Here is a 21,408-nt window from a genome sequence, read left to right on the forward strand (position 1 = left end):
ACATCTGCCCCTGGAAATGTCTTACAATTTAAAACCTGGTTCCTAAATCTCTGTCTTACCGTTATATAATCTATCTGATACCTTTCAGTATCTCCGGGATTCTTTCATGTATACAACCTTCTTTTATGATTCTTGAACCAAGTGTTAGCTATGATTAAGTTATGCTCTGTGCAAAATTCTACCAGACGGCTTCCTCTTTCATTTCTTCCCCCCAATCCATATTCACCTACTATGTTTCCTTCTCTCCCTTTTCCTACACTTGAATTCCAGTCACCCAGGACTATTAAATTTTCATCTCCCTTCACTATCTGAATAATTTCTTTTATCTCATCATACATTTCATCAATTTCTTCATCATCTGCAGAGCTAGTTGGCATATAAACTTGTACTACTGTAGTAGGCGTGGGCTTCGTATCTATCTTGGCCACAATAATGCGTTCACTATGGTGTTTGTAGTAGCTTACCCGCATGCCTATTTTTTTATTCATTATTAAACCTACTCCTGCATTACCTCTATTTGATTTTGTATTTATAACCCTGTATTCACCTGACCAAAGTCTTGTTCCTCCTGCCACCGAACTTCACTAATGCCCACTATATCTAACTTTAACCTATCCATTTCCCTTTTTAAATTTTCTAACCTGCCTGCTCGATTAAGGGATCTGACATTCCACGCTCCGATCCATAGAACGCCAGTTTTCTTTCTCCTGATAACGACGTCCTCTTGAGTAGTCCCCGCCCGGAGATCCGAATGGGGGACTATTTTACCTCCGGAATATTTTACCCAAGAGGACGCCATCATCATTTAACCATACAGTAAAGCTGCATGTCCTCGGGAAAAATTACGGCTGTAGTTTCCCCTTGCTTTCAGCCGTTCGCAGTACCAGCACAGCTAGGCCGTTTGGTTATTGTTACAAGGCCAGATCAGTCAACCATCCAGACTGTTGCCCCTGCAACTACTGAAAAGGCTGCTGCCCCTCTTCAGGAACCACAAGTTTGTCTGGCCTCTCAACAGATACCCCTCCGTTGTGGTTGCACCTACGGTACGGCCATCTGTATCGCTGAGGCACGCAAGCCTCTCCACCAACGGCAAGGTCCATGGTTCATGGGGGGTGGCAAAGGATATGAATGAGTTTTTCAAGGTCATGGGGGAGGGGAGTACAAATCAGTGCCTGCTACAATAGGTTTGTTCATGTCACAATAAGAAATGGCAACAGAAATTTATTTCTGGAGTGACTACGCACAGTCGGTCCATATATATTCTGGTATAGTAATTGGCTTATTTCAATACTTTTACTTCCCATTGGAGATGTGGCACCTGCCAGTGACTAGGCTGTAAATGAGGGATTTTTAATGTGAGATGGATGCCAGAAGACAAGTGAAGTACAACTGGCAGATGATGCATTTTATATGATCAGAAGTTTTCATGGGGACATCTAGAAGCTACAAATCAACATCTGGAAAGGTAGGCCATTGAATGCAGTAGGTTTGGGAAGATGTTAGGTGCACTGAGAAAAGAGCAAAGGCTGTCCTTGCCACAGGTCCAGATCATAAAGATTCCATTAGTGAGTTTGAGTAACACATAGGACTTAAGGATTGAGTTCGGATGGCTCTTAAACAGGATGCATAGGAAAGTGCTGCATGAGTACCAAAATCAAAGGAAAATCCAGGATGGAATAATGACAGTATTATGGAAAAGTTAGATTGCTACTAACCATATAGTGGAGATGCTGAGTCGCAGACAGGCACAGTAAAATGACTGCTGACAAGGCAAGGTTTTGGCCAAAAGGCCTTCTTCTGCATTAGACAACATACACACACATATCCATGCAAGTGCAATGCACACTCACATACATGACCACTCAACTATGGCTGAGGAAGTTCCTGTAGGAGCATTGTGGTCATGCAAGTGAGAGTCGTGTTTGTGTGGATGTGTATGTGTATGTCATCTAATGTAGAAGAAGGCCTTTTGGCTGAAAACTTAACTTAGTAGCAGTATTTTGGTTGTGCCTGTCTGCAATTCAGCTTCTTCACTATGTAGTTAGTAGCAATCTACCCTTTTTGTAATATTGTCAGTATGAGTATAAAAGGCAGTTCGGCACATTTTCCTGTAAATTTCGCTTCCAAAGGATGAAATCTTTATGGGTCCGATTGTGCTTCATGAAATGGATTTTAAAGAAAGTGGCGGCTGTGAGGTAGGGTCAGTGCTTGGAAAGTGAGTCTTCCATTACAGCAATGCCACAGGCATGGGTGATGTTCATGTACAATGATACAGCACTAACAGTGGCAGGAGTCTAGTGGTAGTGGCAGGAGTCTAGTGGTAATACGATAGGAGCTTATAAGATGTAAATGATGAAGTTATTAATATGTTCTACACAGAAAATGCCAGACAACAACATGGAGATGCTGGTCATAAATGGCAGAGGAAGTCTCTGTAGGAGCCTTGTAGCCAGGCATGATCAAGTGATCAATGGAACTGTTTTTGTGGACTTTTGGGAGCATATGATAGATGGATTTATAGGGGTTTACATTCAGGTGAAAAGTTTAGGAATGGACCTACTATTCTGAAGAGGCTCTGAAGCATCCTAGTGGTAAGATTTGTAAACATAGGTGTTGGAAAGCTGCTTGAGATCATCACATAGTCACTGTGGTCCTGACTTCATCAGTGGGAAGAATGATAAGGTCAGGATTTGTTTTTATTTGTAAATGGCTGTTTGTCCCACACATAATTTACAAAATCATACAAGATCAACAAATAAACTTTGAGCAAATTTGGAAGACTGGAAACATCCCAGAAGTAAGGAATGTAACCCTCACATACGCACAGCATAAGAAGGGCAATACAGAAGTGTCAACAATTATGGAAGCGTATTCCATTTGCCTGTTGCTTATGAAGTCTCAGCAAAAATCCTGTTGAAGCTTATTATGTGAATGTCAAGGAGAGTCCAAAAGACTAAATCTTGTTCAGAACAGATATTCAAACTGTAGTCCACAATTAATCTCACAAGCTACCAAATGTAAACCTTTATAGATTTAGAAAAGACTATTGTGACCAAATGACAACAGAATTCAGAATTAAATAACTCGAATAGACAATGTTACAAGAACTTGTGTGTGTCAGCTTATCCACTAGTCTGCACTTCTACATGGTGAATGGTTGTTTTTACTCAGTCCAGTATTTCTTTTCCACCAGAATTTTCCATCATCATAGCAGAGAAATACAATGTAATATTTATGTACTATGATTTAAAGTAAGACATTGATCCCAATATTAAAATATATGGAATAACATAGTCCATAAAAAATAATCATAAACTCTAACAGCATTTTCTGTGTACCTCAATATATTAGCACGGTTCTCAAGGACACAAGTGCTCGTAATGCAACTCACAGCTCTCTCAAAGAAAAAAAATATATTGTAGTAATCTGAATTTACTACATAAAACATATCATTTACCTTAATGCTAGTGAAAATTGCAATTCCTTTGTAAAAAGAAAGAAGATCATATGCACTCAAAGCAAGTAATTACTCTGTTCAAGGAACAAACAGTTCGAAATATCTCCAATACTACAATTTTATACAAACCTCTCCACATCCAAAAATGGTATTGACTTGAGAACTATCCAGTAATCTTTCTGATGTGAATAATTGGATTCTTTTGGTGTCTCACGTCCTTCCAGATCCAAGTCAAATAAGAAATGACAGTTTTCAATGTCAAACTGAAAATATAAATTGTTTTAAACATTTTATTAAGAAACATGTTTGCTAAATAATAAAAGAAATGGTCTTACAGAGGCTATTAAGCAAAAATCACTAGTGTTTGTGAAAAACTTTTATAATTCTAACTAACTGAACAACTCACTACTATTTAAAAAACATCCCCCCCCCCCCCTCCCTGTACCTTGATCCATAAATTGTGACTTCTGAATTCCTTACAGAAAACTATTCGTGAAATTCAGAAAGATGGTTGCAGTTTTCTTGAAATGTCCACTAATTCACAGTGATCAAGACCTCTGCAACAGTGTCGAATGAGTTGAACAAATCAGAGCAGAGTCTGGCTGACACCCTCCTCTGTATATATCCAGTCACTTGAACAGTATTCCAGACTAAATTTGTTGAACAATTGTTTAAAAACAAACTCTGTCAGAGATAAGCCAGAGCTTTCCAGGCTTTTATTTTTGACTCCAGATCATATTACCTGCTATGCTACATGTACAGTTCCAACAGTAGTTTGTTTAACCTGTAGTAGAATCTACAACTTTCTCATGTCCAATATGATGCGCTTGTATAATTTTTTCTTGGCTTTGGAACCACCTGCCCTTTATGACAGTAATTTTAAAAAAATAACAGTTCTTTTGTTCAGTTATCTACAGTAGAGGGGAAACTGTACAATGTCATCAGTAAAACTGAAATGATTTAGACATGTTCCATTAACAAATATTCCTTACTTGTTTTCCCACTTTAATGGCCCGTAAGCAACCTCTGTTACAGCTGAGAACAATCCAGGTGATATGCAATCTCCTTGCTAGACTCCTCTTTCCAGTTTCAATTTACCACTATCCTGGTGAATTCTAATGTTAGCTGCAGCACTGACAATATACTCTTTAGTATACTGACACAGGCTGCATCAGTCAGATTTAGTTGAAACTGAGAAAAAAAAAAATTTTACTCAAAATCCCTGACAATATTGTAATTCATACTCACTGGTCTGTTCTATAATATTGTTCATAATCTGTAAATGGTCCACAGCATAACACCTACTTCTAGTCAGCTTGTTGCTTTGCTTGATTAGAATCTATTGTTTTTTCTATGCAGCTGATGATTTTGTATATTTAGGAGGCTGACAGGTCTAGTTTACAGCATCATTTTTATTTAGCAGAAATGCCTTCTTCTACAGACATTCTATGCATAACATTATATGTGCCTTCTATAAAATACCACCTCCACCTTTAACCACTTCTACCAGAAGAAGGAGCCACTGGTTCTGAAAGCTTGTAAAAGTTAAACCTTTTTGTGTGTGTGTTCTCCTGCCGCCACTTGGTGAGTACATTTTTTATTATCCATTTACGTTATACTGTCAAATTTAATTCAGGGGCAGATGTGACATAAGAGTGTAAAGCTGCCTGTACTTGTGTAATCTCCCCACGGAAAATTACCCTCTACCAAGCAATAATTAATAATTATCAATCAAATCATCCACATTTATTCCCTTTTGGAAAGTATCTGATCGGATTTTCTAGTAATATATGCGCCGACAGCCCGTCGACGCCAAAGTATTTTTCTAGTACGTTTATTCTTTGGAAGAACAGAGATACATATATGTATTCTCCATGGTTGTTAAGGAGAAATATCGAGAACAGCTTCGGAAGTTTCGGTTGGAAGAGTGTCGGGCTGCTAAAAGAGACATATTTGCTCTTCTTCTCGCTAAAGCGAGTTATTAACGTTTGTGCCACTAGCGGGTTATTTGGAGAGAGAGAAAAACTGTAAACACAAATTAAGTAAGACTTGGAATCAACAGAAAACGGAACATGTACTGGAAATGGATTGAATATACAATTTTTCCTCAGAAATAAGGTTTGTGACCCTTTTATTCTAGAGTGAATGACGAATGAGTTCTCTGTCTGAATCATTGATGATTGTCTTGGCCCTGTAATTAGTGGGGAAGTTTCAGTTGTGACGAAGAGAGCCTGCAATCACCGCTATTTTATAAAATCGTCCAAAAAGGCTTCGGACACATCTGAAATTCTAAATCTGCCGTAAAATGAACGAATTGTTCAAACGATCGATTTTCCCAACTGAATGCAGCGCTTAACAAAAATAATAGATATAAAGATCTTTTACAGCAAGCCAGCCGCTGAATATTAAGACGAAGGGCTCCACCAGAGATTCTATTGGGCTGAGTTCACGTAATTAAATAATATATTTAAAACTGTATGTAGATAAAGGACAGAGAGAGAGAGAGAGAGAGCGAATGAAATTAGAGAAAATACGTAGAATCCTCCATTAGTATAATTGTTTGTCTGTCTTATCACGGATCAGCCCAAAGATAAAACAGGAGGCCCTTACTTTACTGTACAGGTTTATGTGTGAGAGACATTACACCAAGTTAGCGGCAAGCTGCATTCACATACTTTCATCATTTACAGTATAAAGCCAAATTATAATGGCCAATCCGTGACAGGACACGTTTTTGGACGTTGTTAAAATAATTTTGTTCTCTGTTTCATGTGAACTACGACGAGCCAACTTAACTGACACTTGAAAAAAAGAAGAAAAGTGACAGTAGAAGGGATATATATATATATATATATATATATATATATATATATATATATATATATATATATATATATATATATATATATATATATATATATATACGGTAGAACATTTATATTGTTTTAACTAGGGCAATGTTTAAGATGAGTCAAGCAGAGCAGAGCAGCACGCAACAGCCTTCAGCTGTTAGCACTGATAATAATGATGTAGTAAGAAGTGTTGTAGAACCGATCGCTACAGATAGCGCAATAGAACGCCCTGTAGGTATGGCTGGAGATGAAACGGCAAGTACGCAACATGGGTTAGATCCATTGGTCATTATCATGAGACAGATGCAGATGATAACCGAGAGCATGAATAATATGAATACAAAATTAGCCTCAGTTACTGAAGGGCAAAATGATTTGAATACAAAATTAGCCTCAGTTACTGAAGGGCAGGAAAATCTGAAAACCGACATTAACGCGAAATTAGCCTCAGTTACGGAAGGGCAGGAAAATTTGAAAACTGAGATTAAGCAGCAGTTACAAGACAGTTTTTCCGAATTAGAGCAGCGGATAGAGGCGAAGACAAAGGAACTTAAAGAGCAGGCCGAAGAGACGGAACGAAAATTAACTGCACAAATAGAATTGGTGAAAGCTCAATGTGAGGAATCTACTCACCGCGTACGTGTAGAAATGAAGGAGTATGTGGCTATTAAGATAGATACCGTACGGGAACAGGTGGAAATGGTTCCGCAATTAGTACAAAAGCAAGATGCCATGTCATGTGCAATTGCGCAACTTCCTGAATTGGCACGTACACAGACTAACCTAAAGGAAAGTGTTGAACATCTGACAGAGCGTCAAGATGTTATAGACCACCAAATTAATGTATTAACGGGTAAATTATCCGAAATCACATTAGAAAACAAAAGGCTAATGTGTGAAAACGTTGAGCAAAATGTTAAGGCAGCATTCCAGAGTCTATCTGGCAAACAGGAAGAGAATTTGTTTGCGAAAGGACTTGAGGAAGTGCGACAACAGTTAGGTGCTGATTTCGAGCATTGGAAACAAACGATAGAAGAGTCGATACGCGTTTCACAACAAGGCTCAGAACAAATGAATACAGGCCAGCAGCAGAAGTTGGCAGCAACTATAGAGCCAGTTACTGCACATTCGCACACGATACCGACTTGTGCAAGTAACTCAAACATGAAATTGCCTCGAGCTAGTTGTTCGCGTGAAGTCTTATCTAACAGAGATTACGAAAGCCTTTGCCATGCCGAAGGAAAAATGATAAAGCATCGGCAATTCCAGATTTTTAACACTGACAAAAGGGGGGTCCATCCAATTGTTTTTATTCGACTTGAGGAAGTGCGACAACAGTTAGGTGCTGATTTCGAGCATTGGAAACAAACGATAGAAGAGTCGATACGCGTTTCACAACAAGGCTCAGAACAAATGAATACAGGCCAGCAGCAGAAGTTGGCAGCAACTATAGAGCCAGTTACTGCACATTCGCACACGATACCGACTTGTGCAAGTAACTCAAACATGAAATTGCCTCGAGCTAGTTGTTCGCGTGAAGTCTTATCTAACAGAGATTACGAAAGCCTTTGCCATGCCGAAGGAAAAATGATAAAGCATCGGCAATTCCAGATTTTTAACACTGACAAAAGGGGGGTCCATCCAATTGTTTTTATTCGAAGTTTCAGAGGAGTGCTACCCAGAACTTGGTCGGAGTGGCAGAAGATCAGTTTCATTACAGGATATATACAAGGTTCGGGGGCGATTTGGGCCTCGGACATGACTTCTGTTTGCTCGACATATGACGATTTTGAGAAGGCGTTTTTAGCAAAGTTCTGGTCAGAAGGGGTACAGGAACGCCTAAGGCAGGAGGTGCTCTACCCAGAGCCTTTCTCCTTTTCAAAAGGAAGCCTTAGGAAGTATTTTGAAAAATATATAAATAAAACTAGATACTGGGACAGACCTATGCCATTGCCAGACATAATAAACATACTTAAGGCAAGACTACCAATTAGCATCCGGAATCAACTGATTTACGGCAATGATAAAGACTTGGAGTCGTTCCTCACGACGTTAGACCACATAGATATTATTGAAGAGAACAACCAGAAAGCCTGTAATAACAGATTCCAATATAGGGAGATAGAACCTCCGCCAAACGGTAGGCAAGGGAATGGACAGAGATCGTTAAATAGTGGAGAAACCCCTCAAAATCTCAATAGTAATACCAGCAATAGTCTTGCGAGGGGCTATCCAAGGAACAACAGGAATGGGAAAAGATACAATCCTGTGTGGGGGAACGAAAGGAATTTCAGACCTCAAGCCTGGAATAATAACAGTAATAGAAAGTGGAATCAACCGGGGGGAATGAACTCAAATAACCAACATCAGTGGGGACGGACATCTGCGAATCAACCGGTAATTACCGAAGTGACGGATGATGTCAACCAGCAGGCAAATCAAAATCCAACAAACTTGTAAGGACCCACTCGTGCCCCGGAGGAGCGGTCAACAATTGGTTGAGGGGCAACAGGATATGTGTACCCATGCTAACGTATAATGATGGACGATTACTGGCAGATGAACTGACCGAGGACTTAGAACCACAGGATGAGGATAAGGAACAGGTGGCAGTAGCCGAAGTGCAAGTCATTTTGGAGACTGTACCTATAGTGGCGGTTTTAGACACAGCTGCAACCACAAATGTTATTTCGGAGGCACTATTCAACAAGATCAGAAATATAAAACGAGTACCAATTTTTCCAGTTCAAAATTGCAGAATAATAGGCGCCGTTGGGGCTAGATCGGCTAATGTAAAAGTGCAGTCACTACTTAGTGTAGAAGTCGGAAATGTAGCAATATTAAGCACATTCCTTGTTGTGAAAATTTGGTGGTAGATTGCATTATCGGAGGCGACAGCCTACGTCAATACGGATGCAGAATAGATTTTAAAACAGGAAAAATTTGGTTGAATGTTAATAAACAAGAAATTGAGTTGGAGTTGTTGAAAAAAGAAAGCCTTACGAGAAAATATAATTGTGGGATCAGTGTGCAAGTAATCAGGATGGCACAAAATTCTAAACAGCATGTAATTAGTGAGTTCCAAGTCAAAGGAGATTTCGGTCAATTAGTGTACGAGAAGTTAAATGAATCCGACTGCATTACTGAAGATCAGAAGAAGCAGCTAAAAGAATTATTATTAGCGTATAAAAACGTGTTTGATGAAAGGCCAGGAGTTATTAAGGGATACATATGCCATCTCTACGTTAAGCCGCACGAAACGTATTGTAGAACTTTCTATCCTGTTCCCTGGAGGTTAAAGGCTCAAGTTCAGAAAGAAATAGATTGCATGTTGAAATGGGGTTTGATCGAACCCTCTACAAGCCCATACTGCTCCCCATTGTTGGTCGTGCCAAAAGCAAATGGGACTGTGAGACTGGTACTCGACGCCAGAGAAATAAATAAAATTATAATTCCAGTGAGAACACATCCGGAAAACATAGATGAACTTATACAACGGTTCCAGGATGTCCAATATTTGACAAGCATTGATTTGCAGAGTTCTTATTGGCAAGTCAAGCTGGATGAGTCATCAAGGAAATATACGGCTTTCATTTATTCCGGAAGAAGTTACCAATTTACTGTAGTTCCTTTCAGACTCAACATTAGTGCTGGAATTTTTATAGCAGCTCTAGATTATGCACTAGGCCCAGAACTAAGAACCAGGATAACAGTGTTTGTTGATGATTTGCTTATTGCATCGAAGACTTGAACGCTTGTAAGTAAAAAACATAACAATAAACTGTGTGTGTAGTGTTAGAAAACTTTAAATTGAAATAATTGATCAGTGACATAGACTATAGAAATAGTGACTAACTATTACTATCGAGTGTTGCAAAGAAGATAGTGAAGATAGGCTTCACCTGTGTTTGGGTGAACATGGAACTTTAGCATTGCTAATGTCATCAAGATTTATAAAGGATCTAACTGACCTTCAAGAACAATGAAATGTTTCCCGTAAATGACGCTGAATAATCAAAAGAGGTTCCGAGTGAAGGTTCATATATAATTTCAAGTGCACACTTAGATGTGTAAACGTGTGAAGGAATGTGTTAAGGCAGTGAATCATGAGTGACGGTTAACGCCGCAAAGATAATTTCCCGCGCAAAACAGTTGACGTCGGCGCGAGAGTTAGAATCGATATAGACGACACAGATATGCTTTGTAAGAGACTCGCACCAAACGCGAGGGTAAACTGATTCATGTTGAACTTTAAAAGGAAAAGGTGTTATAATTAGAAGTTAAGAGTTTTTAATTTATTATTGAATGTTTAAAGAAAGTAATATTCATAGAATTAGTAGTTATTTAATGGATCGTGTTCGTTTGGAATTTTTGTTTGAAAGAGAAAAATCCATTTCCATATATGTGCATGTGTGAATGCCGTATGAATCAGAGAATAAATGAAAGAAGTGAATCCGCATTCCTCAATGCTAATAACTTTTACATTTCAACAATCAATTGGAGAAATATGTGTATTTAGGAGAAAAAGTTTTTGAGTATAGATAAATTAAATGACTTTCAAGGAAATGAAGGATTATGTCTTTGTATACACACTTTCCATTATTCGATGATTTGAATCCAAAATCTACTTTAAGTTGCATGAATCCTTTAAATTACGAAGAACAAATCACTGACAGAAATGTGTCAGAACTTTCGGACTTATAAGCACAAGTGGGGATGCAAAGTCCAAAAGAGTATTCAAACTAGAATAAATATGAGGATGTTTTGGCAACAGCATTAGTTAATGGTGAAATTCCTTGAAGTACGTAGTAAGAAAAAGGATGCATGAAGCCATAAGGATTTTGCTTTCAAAAAGGAGAATCTTGGACGGTGCAACCTAACCAGTTCTCTTACAGGAAGAGTTTCCCCTTTGGTCATTGCTAATTCTTTTGGAATGAATGTTGCATGTGAAATCGGGTATCCCTGTTCCTTCTACTCTTCCCATTGGGGGCCACGTAGAAGACCGACTACAAAGTGGGCCGCGTAGAAGACCGACTACAAAGTGGGCCGCGTAGAAGACCGACTACAAATGTGGACGTCGGGGACATGCAAGAGCTGGGGGAGTTTTAGCACTGCAAGAGATTGTCCTAGGAACAAGATTGTAAAATGAAAACTTTACGTTATTTATTGTAAAATGTTTTTTTTTTTTTTTTTTTTTTGCTAGAGGCACAAATCAATCTTCTCCAAAGCGTTATATAGATCGATCCCTATCTTTCCTTTAGAGATCTATTTCCAAAATTATTTTTTTTTCCTTCTATAGGCTTTCCTATCTTCTATGTACCGTAAGCTGGGGGTCTAGGCTTAAGAGGTTTTCCAAGGTTTCCCTGCTTAAGAAAGTTCCCGAATGGGTAGACCCTGATAACAGTTTCATGAAAGATCATCTTCCTTGGTTGTGCACAGCAGACATAACACCTTGATGCACGTAAAAGCAATACAGCCGCGGTACCTGTCTCTTCATTTCTTCTGTTTTCAATATTTCTTTTCTTCGTCTGTCTTAAACATAATATTCTTTTTCAGTCGGAGGACTGACAATTATCACTTCCGGGTTATCCACACTAATAGATAGCTCGCAAAGTGTGTTCGGCAAATAAAAATTGAGCTCACAAACTTCGCTCGCTGCGAGGGGCGTTGTAATCTCCCCACGGAAAATTACCCTCTACCAAGCAATAATTAATAATTATCAATCAAATCATCCACATTTATTCCCTTTTGGAAAGTATCTGATCAGATTTTCTAGTAATATATGCGCCGACAGCCTGTCAACGCCAAGGTATTTTTCTAGTACGTTTATTCTTTGGAAGAACAGAGATACATATATGTATTCTCCATGGTTGTTAAGGAGAAATATCGAGAACAGCTTCGGAAGTTTCGGTTGGAAGAGTGTCGGGCTGCTAAAAGAGACATATTTGCTCTTCTTCTCGCTAAAGCGAGTTATTAACGTTTGTGCCACTAGCGGGTTATTTTGAGAGAGAGAAAAACTGTAAACGCAAATTAAGTAAGACTTGGAATCAACAGAAAACGGAACATGTACTGGAAATGGATTGAATATACAATTTTTCCTCAGAAATAAGGTTTGTGACCCTTTTATTCTAGAGTGAATGACGAATGAGTTCTCTGTCTGAATCATTGATGATTGTCTTGTACCTGTAATTAGTGGGGAAGTTTCAGTTGTGACGAAGAGAGCCTGCAATCACCGCTATTTTATAAAATCGTCCAAAAAGGCTTCGGACACATCTGAAATTCTAAATCTGTCGTAAAATGAACGAATTGTTCAAATGATCGATTTTCCCAACTGAATGCAGCGCTTAACAAAAATAATAGATATAAAGATCTTTTACAGCAAGCCAGCCGCTGAATATTAAGACGAAGGGCTCCACCAGAGATTCTATTGGGCTGAGTTCACGTAATTAAATAATATATTTAAAACTGTATATAGATAAAGGACAGAGAGAGAGAGAGAGAGAGAGAGAGAGAGAGAGAGAGCGAGCGAATGAAATTAGAGAAAATACATAGAATCCTCCATTAGTATAATTGTTTGTCTGTCCTATCACGGATCAGCCCAAAGATAAAACAGGAGGCCCTTACTTTACTGTACAGGTTTATGTGTGAGAGACATTACACCAAGTTAGCGGCAAGCTGCATTCACATACTTTCATCATTTACAGTATAAAGCCAAATTATACTTGCCACCAGTTGTACAATGTAATCTTAGCCAAAATGACACCCCAAGTAAACAAAGATATTTACTTACATATCTTGACGGTTCTTCTTTATTCATATCATTCATAAATTCAGGTATTATGGATGTTGCATTGTGTGCACTGCTGTATGGTTTTGGCAGCTGGCCTTTAAATTCAGATTTCAGGAACTGCAAATTCCAGCTGCAATTAAAATGTGACATAAATACCCATGTGACAATAGTCTACTTACATATCAAACTACAGTATGTTTAGAATTACAAGTGTTGAATTTTTACTTTTACATAGCTGATCTTCCAGAAATGTACCAAAAACCAAACTATTTATGTAACATACCACATAATAGTCTGTCTTTTCAAGTACACACAGAGTTTTCACAACGAGAATTTGGAATACATCAGAAAGTTCTAAGTCATGGTATTGTTCATACATCTTCTCAAATGCTTGCATTCAGCAACATTTGTTTTACATGTAATTGTTAAATTTGGTTGAAAAATGATTAAAACTTTACTTGCTTGTGCACTTACATTCATCGACATCATATAGAATAATCTTCTGGGGCATTTCTCGCACAGACACAAAGACTACAGTCATTTCCTTCCCTTTCCTGTTCCACTCACAAGAAGAGTGAGAGAGAACTGACTGTCTATATGCCACCTCAAGAGCCCTAATCTCTCTAATATTACCTTCATAGTCCTTGTACAAACTCTAAATTGGCAGCAGTAGAACTGTTGTGCAGTAAGCATCAAATGTCAGTTCTCTAAATTTTCTGAACAATCTTCCTCAAAAACAACATCACATTTCTTCTACTGACTCCAATTTGAGTTCCCAGAGCATTTCTGTAATACTTCATGTTGTTCGAAGCCACTGGTGACAAATATAGCAGCATGCCTCTGAACTGCTTCGATGTCTTCCTTTAATATGACCGGATGCAGATCCCACAAACTCTAACAGTACACAACAATGCGTGACAGTAGTGTCCTTATATGCAGTCTCCTTTACAGATAAACTATACTTTCCTAAAATTCTCTCAATATACTGAAGGCAATGATTTGCCTTTGCTACTACAATCCTCACATGCTTTGCTATGTTATGCTTAGATCTTTAAACGACTTGACTGTGTCCAGTAGCACACTACTAATGCTGTACTCAAACATCATGGGTTATTTTTCCTACTTATCTAAATTAACTTAAATGTTTCTAGATTTAGAGCTGGTTGCCATTCATCACACTAATTAGAATTTCGTGTACCCGTTACAGTCACTCAACCACGACACTTTCCTGCACACCACAGCATCATCATCAGTGAACAGCCGCAGACTGCTCTTTACCCTGTCTGCCAGATCATTTACACATATAGAAAATAACAGTGGTGCTATCAAACTTCTCTAGAGCACTCCAGGTGTCAGCCTTATCTCTAATGAGCACTCACTGTCAAGGACAACATACTATTACTTAAAAAGTCTTTGTGCCACTCACATACCAGTAAACCTAATCTGTATGCTTGTACCTTCATTAACAGTCGGCAGCATGGCACCGTGTCAAATGCTTTATGGAAATCTAGGACAATAGACTTTGCCTGTCGCCCTTCATCCATGGTTTGCAGCATCTCATGTGAGAAAAGGGCAAACTATGTTTCACACTAGTGATGCTTTCTAAAACTGTGCTGATTTTGGACAGAGGCTCTTCCTGCTCAAGAAAATTTACTATATTCAAATTGGGAATATGTTGTATTGGGAATCTAGGAAACCTGCTTTCTCGGATCGCTACACAACAATTCAAGCAAATCGTATTAATGAGTTTTATTACAGAAAATAAATGGCAATACTTAACTCTGAGAAATACAGATGTGTCGCAAGCAAAGGGTGACATGCAAAATAAACCATGTTCTTCAGTATATACAATTCCTAAGTAGCTGGTCTTGAAGTGCCTAATGTTGATGCTGCTATAGAAGTGGGCCACAACCAGTTGGCATGGCACTTATGTCCTCTTTGAATAGAGGTTGCTGCCATTGCATTGTCGTCCTGGCGAGGGGGCGGTCAGCGTACAATTGGCTGACGTCTTCTTCACAGCTGTCTCTACTCTCTCATTTCCGACTGGCACGCTGGCACTTGACTTTATGCCGTAACAGAATATGTTAACGGATTCTGCAGCAAACATGTTAAAAATATTGGTTTGTAATTTTTCATGTCCATTATTTACCCTTCTTATATGCACAAGTCACCTGCACTTTTTTTCCAGTCACTTGGGACTTTGCACTGGGCATGAAATTTGCAATAAATGCAAACTAAGTAAGGGGCCAATGGTATAGAGTACACTGTGTAAAACTGAACTGGGATTCCATCAGGGATGGACCTGGCAACTTATTTGTTTTGAACTCTTTCAGTTGTTTCTCTACACCAGGGATGATTATTACCATGTCCTCCACACAGGAGTCTATGTGATGGTCTAACAACAGTATATTTGTATGATTCTCTTGCATGAACATTTTCTTAACTACAAAATTTCAAGTTTCAGCTTTACTTTTGCTATCTTGTAACCTTCTACCGCCACATCAAAATGGTGAATGAGTCACGGGATAGGAACCTTAGAACCATTTAATGATTTTACGTAGAACCAGAATTTTCTCAGGTTCTCGGCGAGACCTTTTGCTAAGGTATGACAGTGGTAGTTGTTGTAAGCTTCGCACATTGATCTTCCTACACGCACAAATTTTTATTAACTTCCACCTGTCCTCACTTGTGCATTCTCTTTTGAATCGAAAGATTTTTCGAATTTCGTTGTTAAACAATAGTAGGTCGTTTTCATCCTTAATCCACTTACTCGGCACATACTTCTCCAGAGTATGATTTATAATCCATTTACACTCTGCCCATAATTCCTCTATGTCCACCATACTGCAAGCAAATGATGTCGGTTCATTGTCTAAGTGCAATATCAACAACTGTCTATCTGCTCTTTCTAGCAGAAATACTCTCCCAGCCTTTATTATTGATTTATTAATTTTAGTAATCTAAGTCACTATGGTGACATCATGGTTACTAATCCCTGTCTCTATAGTGATGCTGTCAATTAGATAAGGCCTGCTAGTAGCTATGAGGTATAAAATATTTCTGTTGCATTTGGGCTGTTGAACTAGCTGATCAAGACATTTTTTGGAAAATGTGTTCAAAAGAACTTTGCAACACGGTCTGTCTGTGCCTCCTGCAATGAATCCGCAGACGTCCTAGTCTATACTTGGTAGGTTAAAGTCAACTCCACCTAATATTGCATGATCTGAGTATTTCCACACTACTGATTGTAGGCTCTCTGTCAATGATTCTAAAAACTTCATAGTGGAAGCAGGTGGCCAGTCAATACATTCAGTCGTTAACTTGATTTCACCTAGAACTGTTATATGTGACCAGATAACTTCACCGTCACATTCTAATTTGACATCAGTAGAGAGAATATTTTTTCAGCTGCAATAAATACACCTCCTCCTATGATGTACAAGCTGCGTTTTTGATATATGTTCCATAAATCGCTAAATGTTCCAAAATTTCCACTTGGGGTTTCAGCCAGCACTCACTCCCAAGAATAATTTGAGCACAAGAAGTTTCCTGGATGCCAAACTACTGTTATTTGAATCCAAATACTGTTTAATTTTACTAGGGTGTATGCTTTAATAGCTAGGATTTTGAAACGAATGGCACACTGTGATTGTTCTTCATTTCCAACAGTAGTACACATAACAACAAAGTTCAAATAAATACTTCGAATTTTCATATCATGCTTTGCACTTACACTGGAAACTTTGTCCATGCTGACAGAGAAACACAGACCACAGAACATAAATAACATTTAAAAATTATATGTATTCAATGAAACTAACCTTCAAACTACGTGTTACTGAATAAAAACAAGTGAATCGCATTATGCAATTCAACTGCCATCTACCAAGCTGCCATAGAGAAATAATTATTTGCTGGCTCACTAGATATCACTGCTAGTGTACATGTTGTTCCTTTATTCAGAAAGCAAATAAACCAAATAACTGTTTTGACGAAACCACTACTGAAGTGCCACTGGAAGGCTGTGACACTCCTGAGAGCCATGTCGTACAGTTTGAAAGCCCTTGCATTAATCTTAGTATAACACTTGTTGTTGTGTTGTTGTGGTCTTCAGTCCTGAGACTGGTTTGATGCAGCTCTCCATGCTACTCTATCCTGTGACAGCTTCTTCATCTCCCAGTACCTACTGCAACCTACATCCTTCTGAATCTGCTTAGTGTATTCATCTCTTGGTCTCCCTCTACGATTTTTACCCTCCACGCTGCCCTCCAATGCTAAATTTGTGATCCCTTGATGCCTTAAAACATGTCTTACCAACCGATCCCTTCTTCTAGTCAAGTTGTGCCACAAACTTCTCTTCTCCCCAATCCTATTCAATACCTCCTCATTAGTTACGTGATCTACCCACCTTATCTTCAGCATTCTTCTGTAGCACCACATTTCAAAAGCTTCTATTCTCTTCTTGTCCATACTAGTTATCGTCCATGTTTCACTTCCATACATGGCTACACTCCATACAAATACTTTCAGAAACGACTTCCTGATACTTAAATCTATACTCGATGTTAACAAATTTCTCTTCTTCAGAAACGATTTCCTTGCCATTGCCAGTCTACATTTTATATCCTCTCTACTTCGACCATCATCAGTTATTTTACTCCCTAAATAGCAAAACTCCTTTACTACTTTAAGTGTCTCATTTCCTAATCTAATTCCCTCAGCATCACCCGATTTAATTTGACTACATTCCATTATCCTCGTTTTGCTTTTGTTGATGTTCATCTTATATCCTCCTTTCAAGACACTGTCCATTCCGTTCAACTGCTCTTCCAAGTCCTTTGCTGTCTCTGACAGAATTACACTGTCATCGACGGACCTCAAAGTTTTTACTTCTTCTCCATGAATTTTAATACCTACTCCGAATTTTTCTTTTGTTTCCTTTATTGCTTGCTCAATATACAGATTGAATAATATCGGGGAGAGGGTACAACCCTGTCTCACTCCCTTCCCAACCACTGCTTCCCTTTCATGTCCCTCGACTCTTATAACTGCCATCTGGTTTCTGTACAAATTGTAAATAGCCTTTCGCTCCCTGTATTTTACCCCTGCCACCTTTAGAATGTGAAAGAGAGTATTCCAGTCAACATTGTCAAAAGCTTTCTCTAAGTCTACAAATGCTAGAAACGTAGGTTTGCCTTTTCTTAATCTTTCTTCTAAGATAAGTCGTAAGGTTAGTATTGCCTCTCGTGTTCCAACATTTCTACGGAATCCAAACTGATCTTCCCCGAGGTCCGCTTCTACCAGTTTTTCCATTCGTCTGTACAGAATCCGTGTTAGTATTTTGCAGCTGTGACTTATTAAACTGATAGTTCGGTAATTTTCACATCCGTTAACACCTGCTTTCTTTGGTATTGGAATTATTATATTCTTCTTTAAGTCTGAGGGTATTTCACCTGTCTCATACAACTTGCTCACCAGATGGTAGAGTTTTGTCAGGACTGGCTCTCCCAAGGCCATCAGTAGTTCTAATGGAATGTTGTCTACTCCCGGGGCCTTGTTTCGACTAAGGTCTTTCAGTGCTCTGTCAAACTCTTCACGCAGTATCGTATCTCCCATTTCATCTTCATCTACATCCTCTTCCATTTCCATAATATTGTCCTCAAGTACATCGCCCTTGTATAAACCCTCTATATACTCCTTCCACCTTTCTGCTTTCCCTTCTTTGCTTAGAACTGAGTTGTCATCTGAGCTCTTGATATTCATACAAGTGGTTCTCTTCTCTCCAAAGGTCTCTTTAATTTTCCTGTAGGCAGTATCTATCTTACCCCTAGTGAGACAAGCCTCTACATCCTTACATTTGTCCTCTAGCCATCCCTGCTTAGCCATTTTGCACTTCCTGTCGATCTCATTTTTGAGATGTTTGTATTCCTTTTTGCCTGCTTCATTCACTGCATTTTTATATTTTCTCCTTTCATCAATTAAATTCAATATTTCTTCTGCTACCCAAGGATTTCTATTAGCCCTCGTCTTTTTACCCACTTGATCGTCTGCTGCTTTCACTACTTCATCCCTCAGAGCTACCCATTCTTCTTCTACTGTATTTCTTTTCCCCATTCCTGTCAATTGTTCCCTTATGCTCTCCCTGAAACTCTCTACAACCTCTGGTTCTTTTAGTTTATCCAGGTCCCATCTCCTTAAATTCCCACCTTTTTGCAGTTTCTTCAGTTTCAATCTGCAGTTTATAACCAATAGATTGTGGTCAGAATCCACATCTGCCCCTGGAAATGTCTTACAATTTAAAACCTGGTTCCTAAATCTCTGTCTTACCATTATATAATCTATCTGATACCTTTTAGTATCTCCAGGATTCTTCCAGGTATACAACCTTCTTTTATGATTCTTGAACCAAGTGTTAGCTATAATTAAGTTATGCTCTGTGAAAAATTCTACAAGGCGGCTTCCTCTTTCATTTCTTCCCCCCAATCCATATTCACCTACTATGTTTCCTTCCCTCCCTTTTCCTACTGTCGAATTCCAGTTACCCATGACTATTAAATTTTCGTCTCCCTTCACTACCTGAATAATTTCTTTTATCTCATCATACATTTCATCAATTTCTTCATCATCTGCAGAGCTAGTTGGCATATAAATTTGTACTACTGTAGTAGGCGTGGGCTTCGTGTCTATCTTGGCCACAATAATGCGTTCACTATGCTGTTTGTAGTAGCTAACCCGCACTCCTATTTTTTTATTCATTATTAAACCTACTCCTGCATTACCCCTATTTGATTTTGTATTTATAACCCTGTAATCACCTGACCAAAAGTCTTGTTCCTCCTGCCACCGAACTTCACTAATTCCCACTATATCTAACTTTAACCTATCCATTTCCCTTTTTAAATTTTCTAACCTACCTGCCCGATTAAGTGATCTGACATTCCACGCTCCGATCCGTAGAACGCCAGTTTTCTTTCTCCTGATAATGACATCCTCTTGAGTAGTCCCCGCCCAGAGATCCGAATGGGGGACTATTTTACCTCCGGAATATTTTACCCAAGAGGACGCCATCATCATTTAATCATACAGTAAAGCTGCATGTAAAGCTCGGGAAAAAACACTTACGATACATAAATCTGCTGAATGTGGCATAAATTATTAGTCTTTTAGCCCTACTGTACAAATAACAGATAATTTGACAAACACAGAGCCTGAATGATTTGATCCCTCTGTTATTTTTTGAAACAAACGACTATAATTTTCATCAAATTGTAAAAAAAAAACAGGGGCAGTTCTTACTTATTGTCTGGCAGAAAGAAGCTGGATGGGTAACGATACCACTCCTTTCCAACACAAACATTTATGGTAGTGTCAGAAGGAATCCTTTTTTCTGCATTGAGACTATTCAGCTCCAAGAAAATGTCTATGGGTGCATGGTAACCTGTAACAAAGAATGGAGTACACAAGATTGACAAAAATAATAAAGTGATAAAAACTGAATACGAAATTATTGAAACTGGTTTCAAAAATAATGGATCTCCTATGTTTTAGAAACAAAAAGAAAGCGTGTCACTTCTCAAAAATAATTACAACTGTGATGTTACAAACTCTTGGCTATTGGGACTGATGATCTTGAGATTGAAAATTCTTGCGTCCATGGTTACTTACATGTAAATTTGCTTTTGCATCAGTTTTGCCTTGAGCAAACGCAATTTTTTCTTCTTTTTATCCAGATATATATTGCTGAAAGACTGCATCATCAGTGTTTTTTTATTTCTATCAAACAACAGGAAACATTGCTTTTTTACTGTCTGTACCTATACAAAATCAGCATTTAAGAAAATATTCACAAACTGAAATAGAATTTTTTTTAAATATCTAGATAACACATATTGGGGTTTATGTAGCTTCCTGCACTTTGCAGTATTGCTGTTATTCTACTTCTGTTAGTCATCTTCATCTATGGAGATCTTAACACACAAATTTTATTTAATATCAAAAATTACCCCTGGAATGTCAAACTGTTGTGATTTACATTATTTTAATCCATATTTAAGATTGTGTTTCTCACAACATTGTCTTCTCTGTGCAACTGCACTTGTAACTTGCACTGTCTCGCTGTTCACTATATATGACAACAAGATAGTGAATAGTTGAATATCTTCTAGGCAAGAGTTCTGATCTTAAGACTTTGCCTCAATTGCCTCAAAGAATTGTCAGATGACCCAAACACACACACACACACACACACACACACACACACACACACACACACACACAGAGAGAGAGAGAGAGAGAGAGAGAGAGAGAGA

The 21,408-nt window shown here is 38.5% G+C and overlaps 1 protein-coding gene across 1 annotated transcript in view; it reads right to left on the reverse strand.

The window, feature by feature from the left end:
• The window catches only part of LOC126236619 (alpha-1,2-mannosyltransferase ALG9), a 155,349-nt gene that overhangs the window by 36,263 nt on the left and 97,678 nt on the right, over positions 1 to 21,408 (reverse strand). The window contains exons 10-12 of the mRNA XM_049946059.1: positions 20,396 to 20,537; positions 13,100 to 13,229; positions 3,587 to 3,720 (exon numbers count right to left, since the gene is read on the reverse strand). Of these exons, the coding sequence (XP_049802016.1) occupies positions 3,587 to 3,720; positions 13,100 to 13,229; positions 20,396 to 20,537 (406 nt within the window). The remainder of the gene's footprint in view (positions 1 to 3,586; positions 3,721 to 13,099; positions 13,230 to 20,395; positions 20,538 to 21,408) is intronic.

This window comes from Schistocerca nitens, chromosome 2, assembly GCF_023898315.1.
Source record: "Schistocerca nitens isolate TAMUIC-IGC-003100 chromosome 2, iqSchNite1.1, whole genome shotgun sequence".
Classification (NCBI taxonomy): Eukaryota; Metazoa; Arthropoda; class Insecta; order Orthoptera; family Acrididae; genus Schistocerca; species Schistocerca nitens.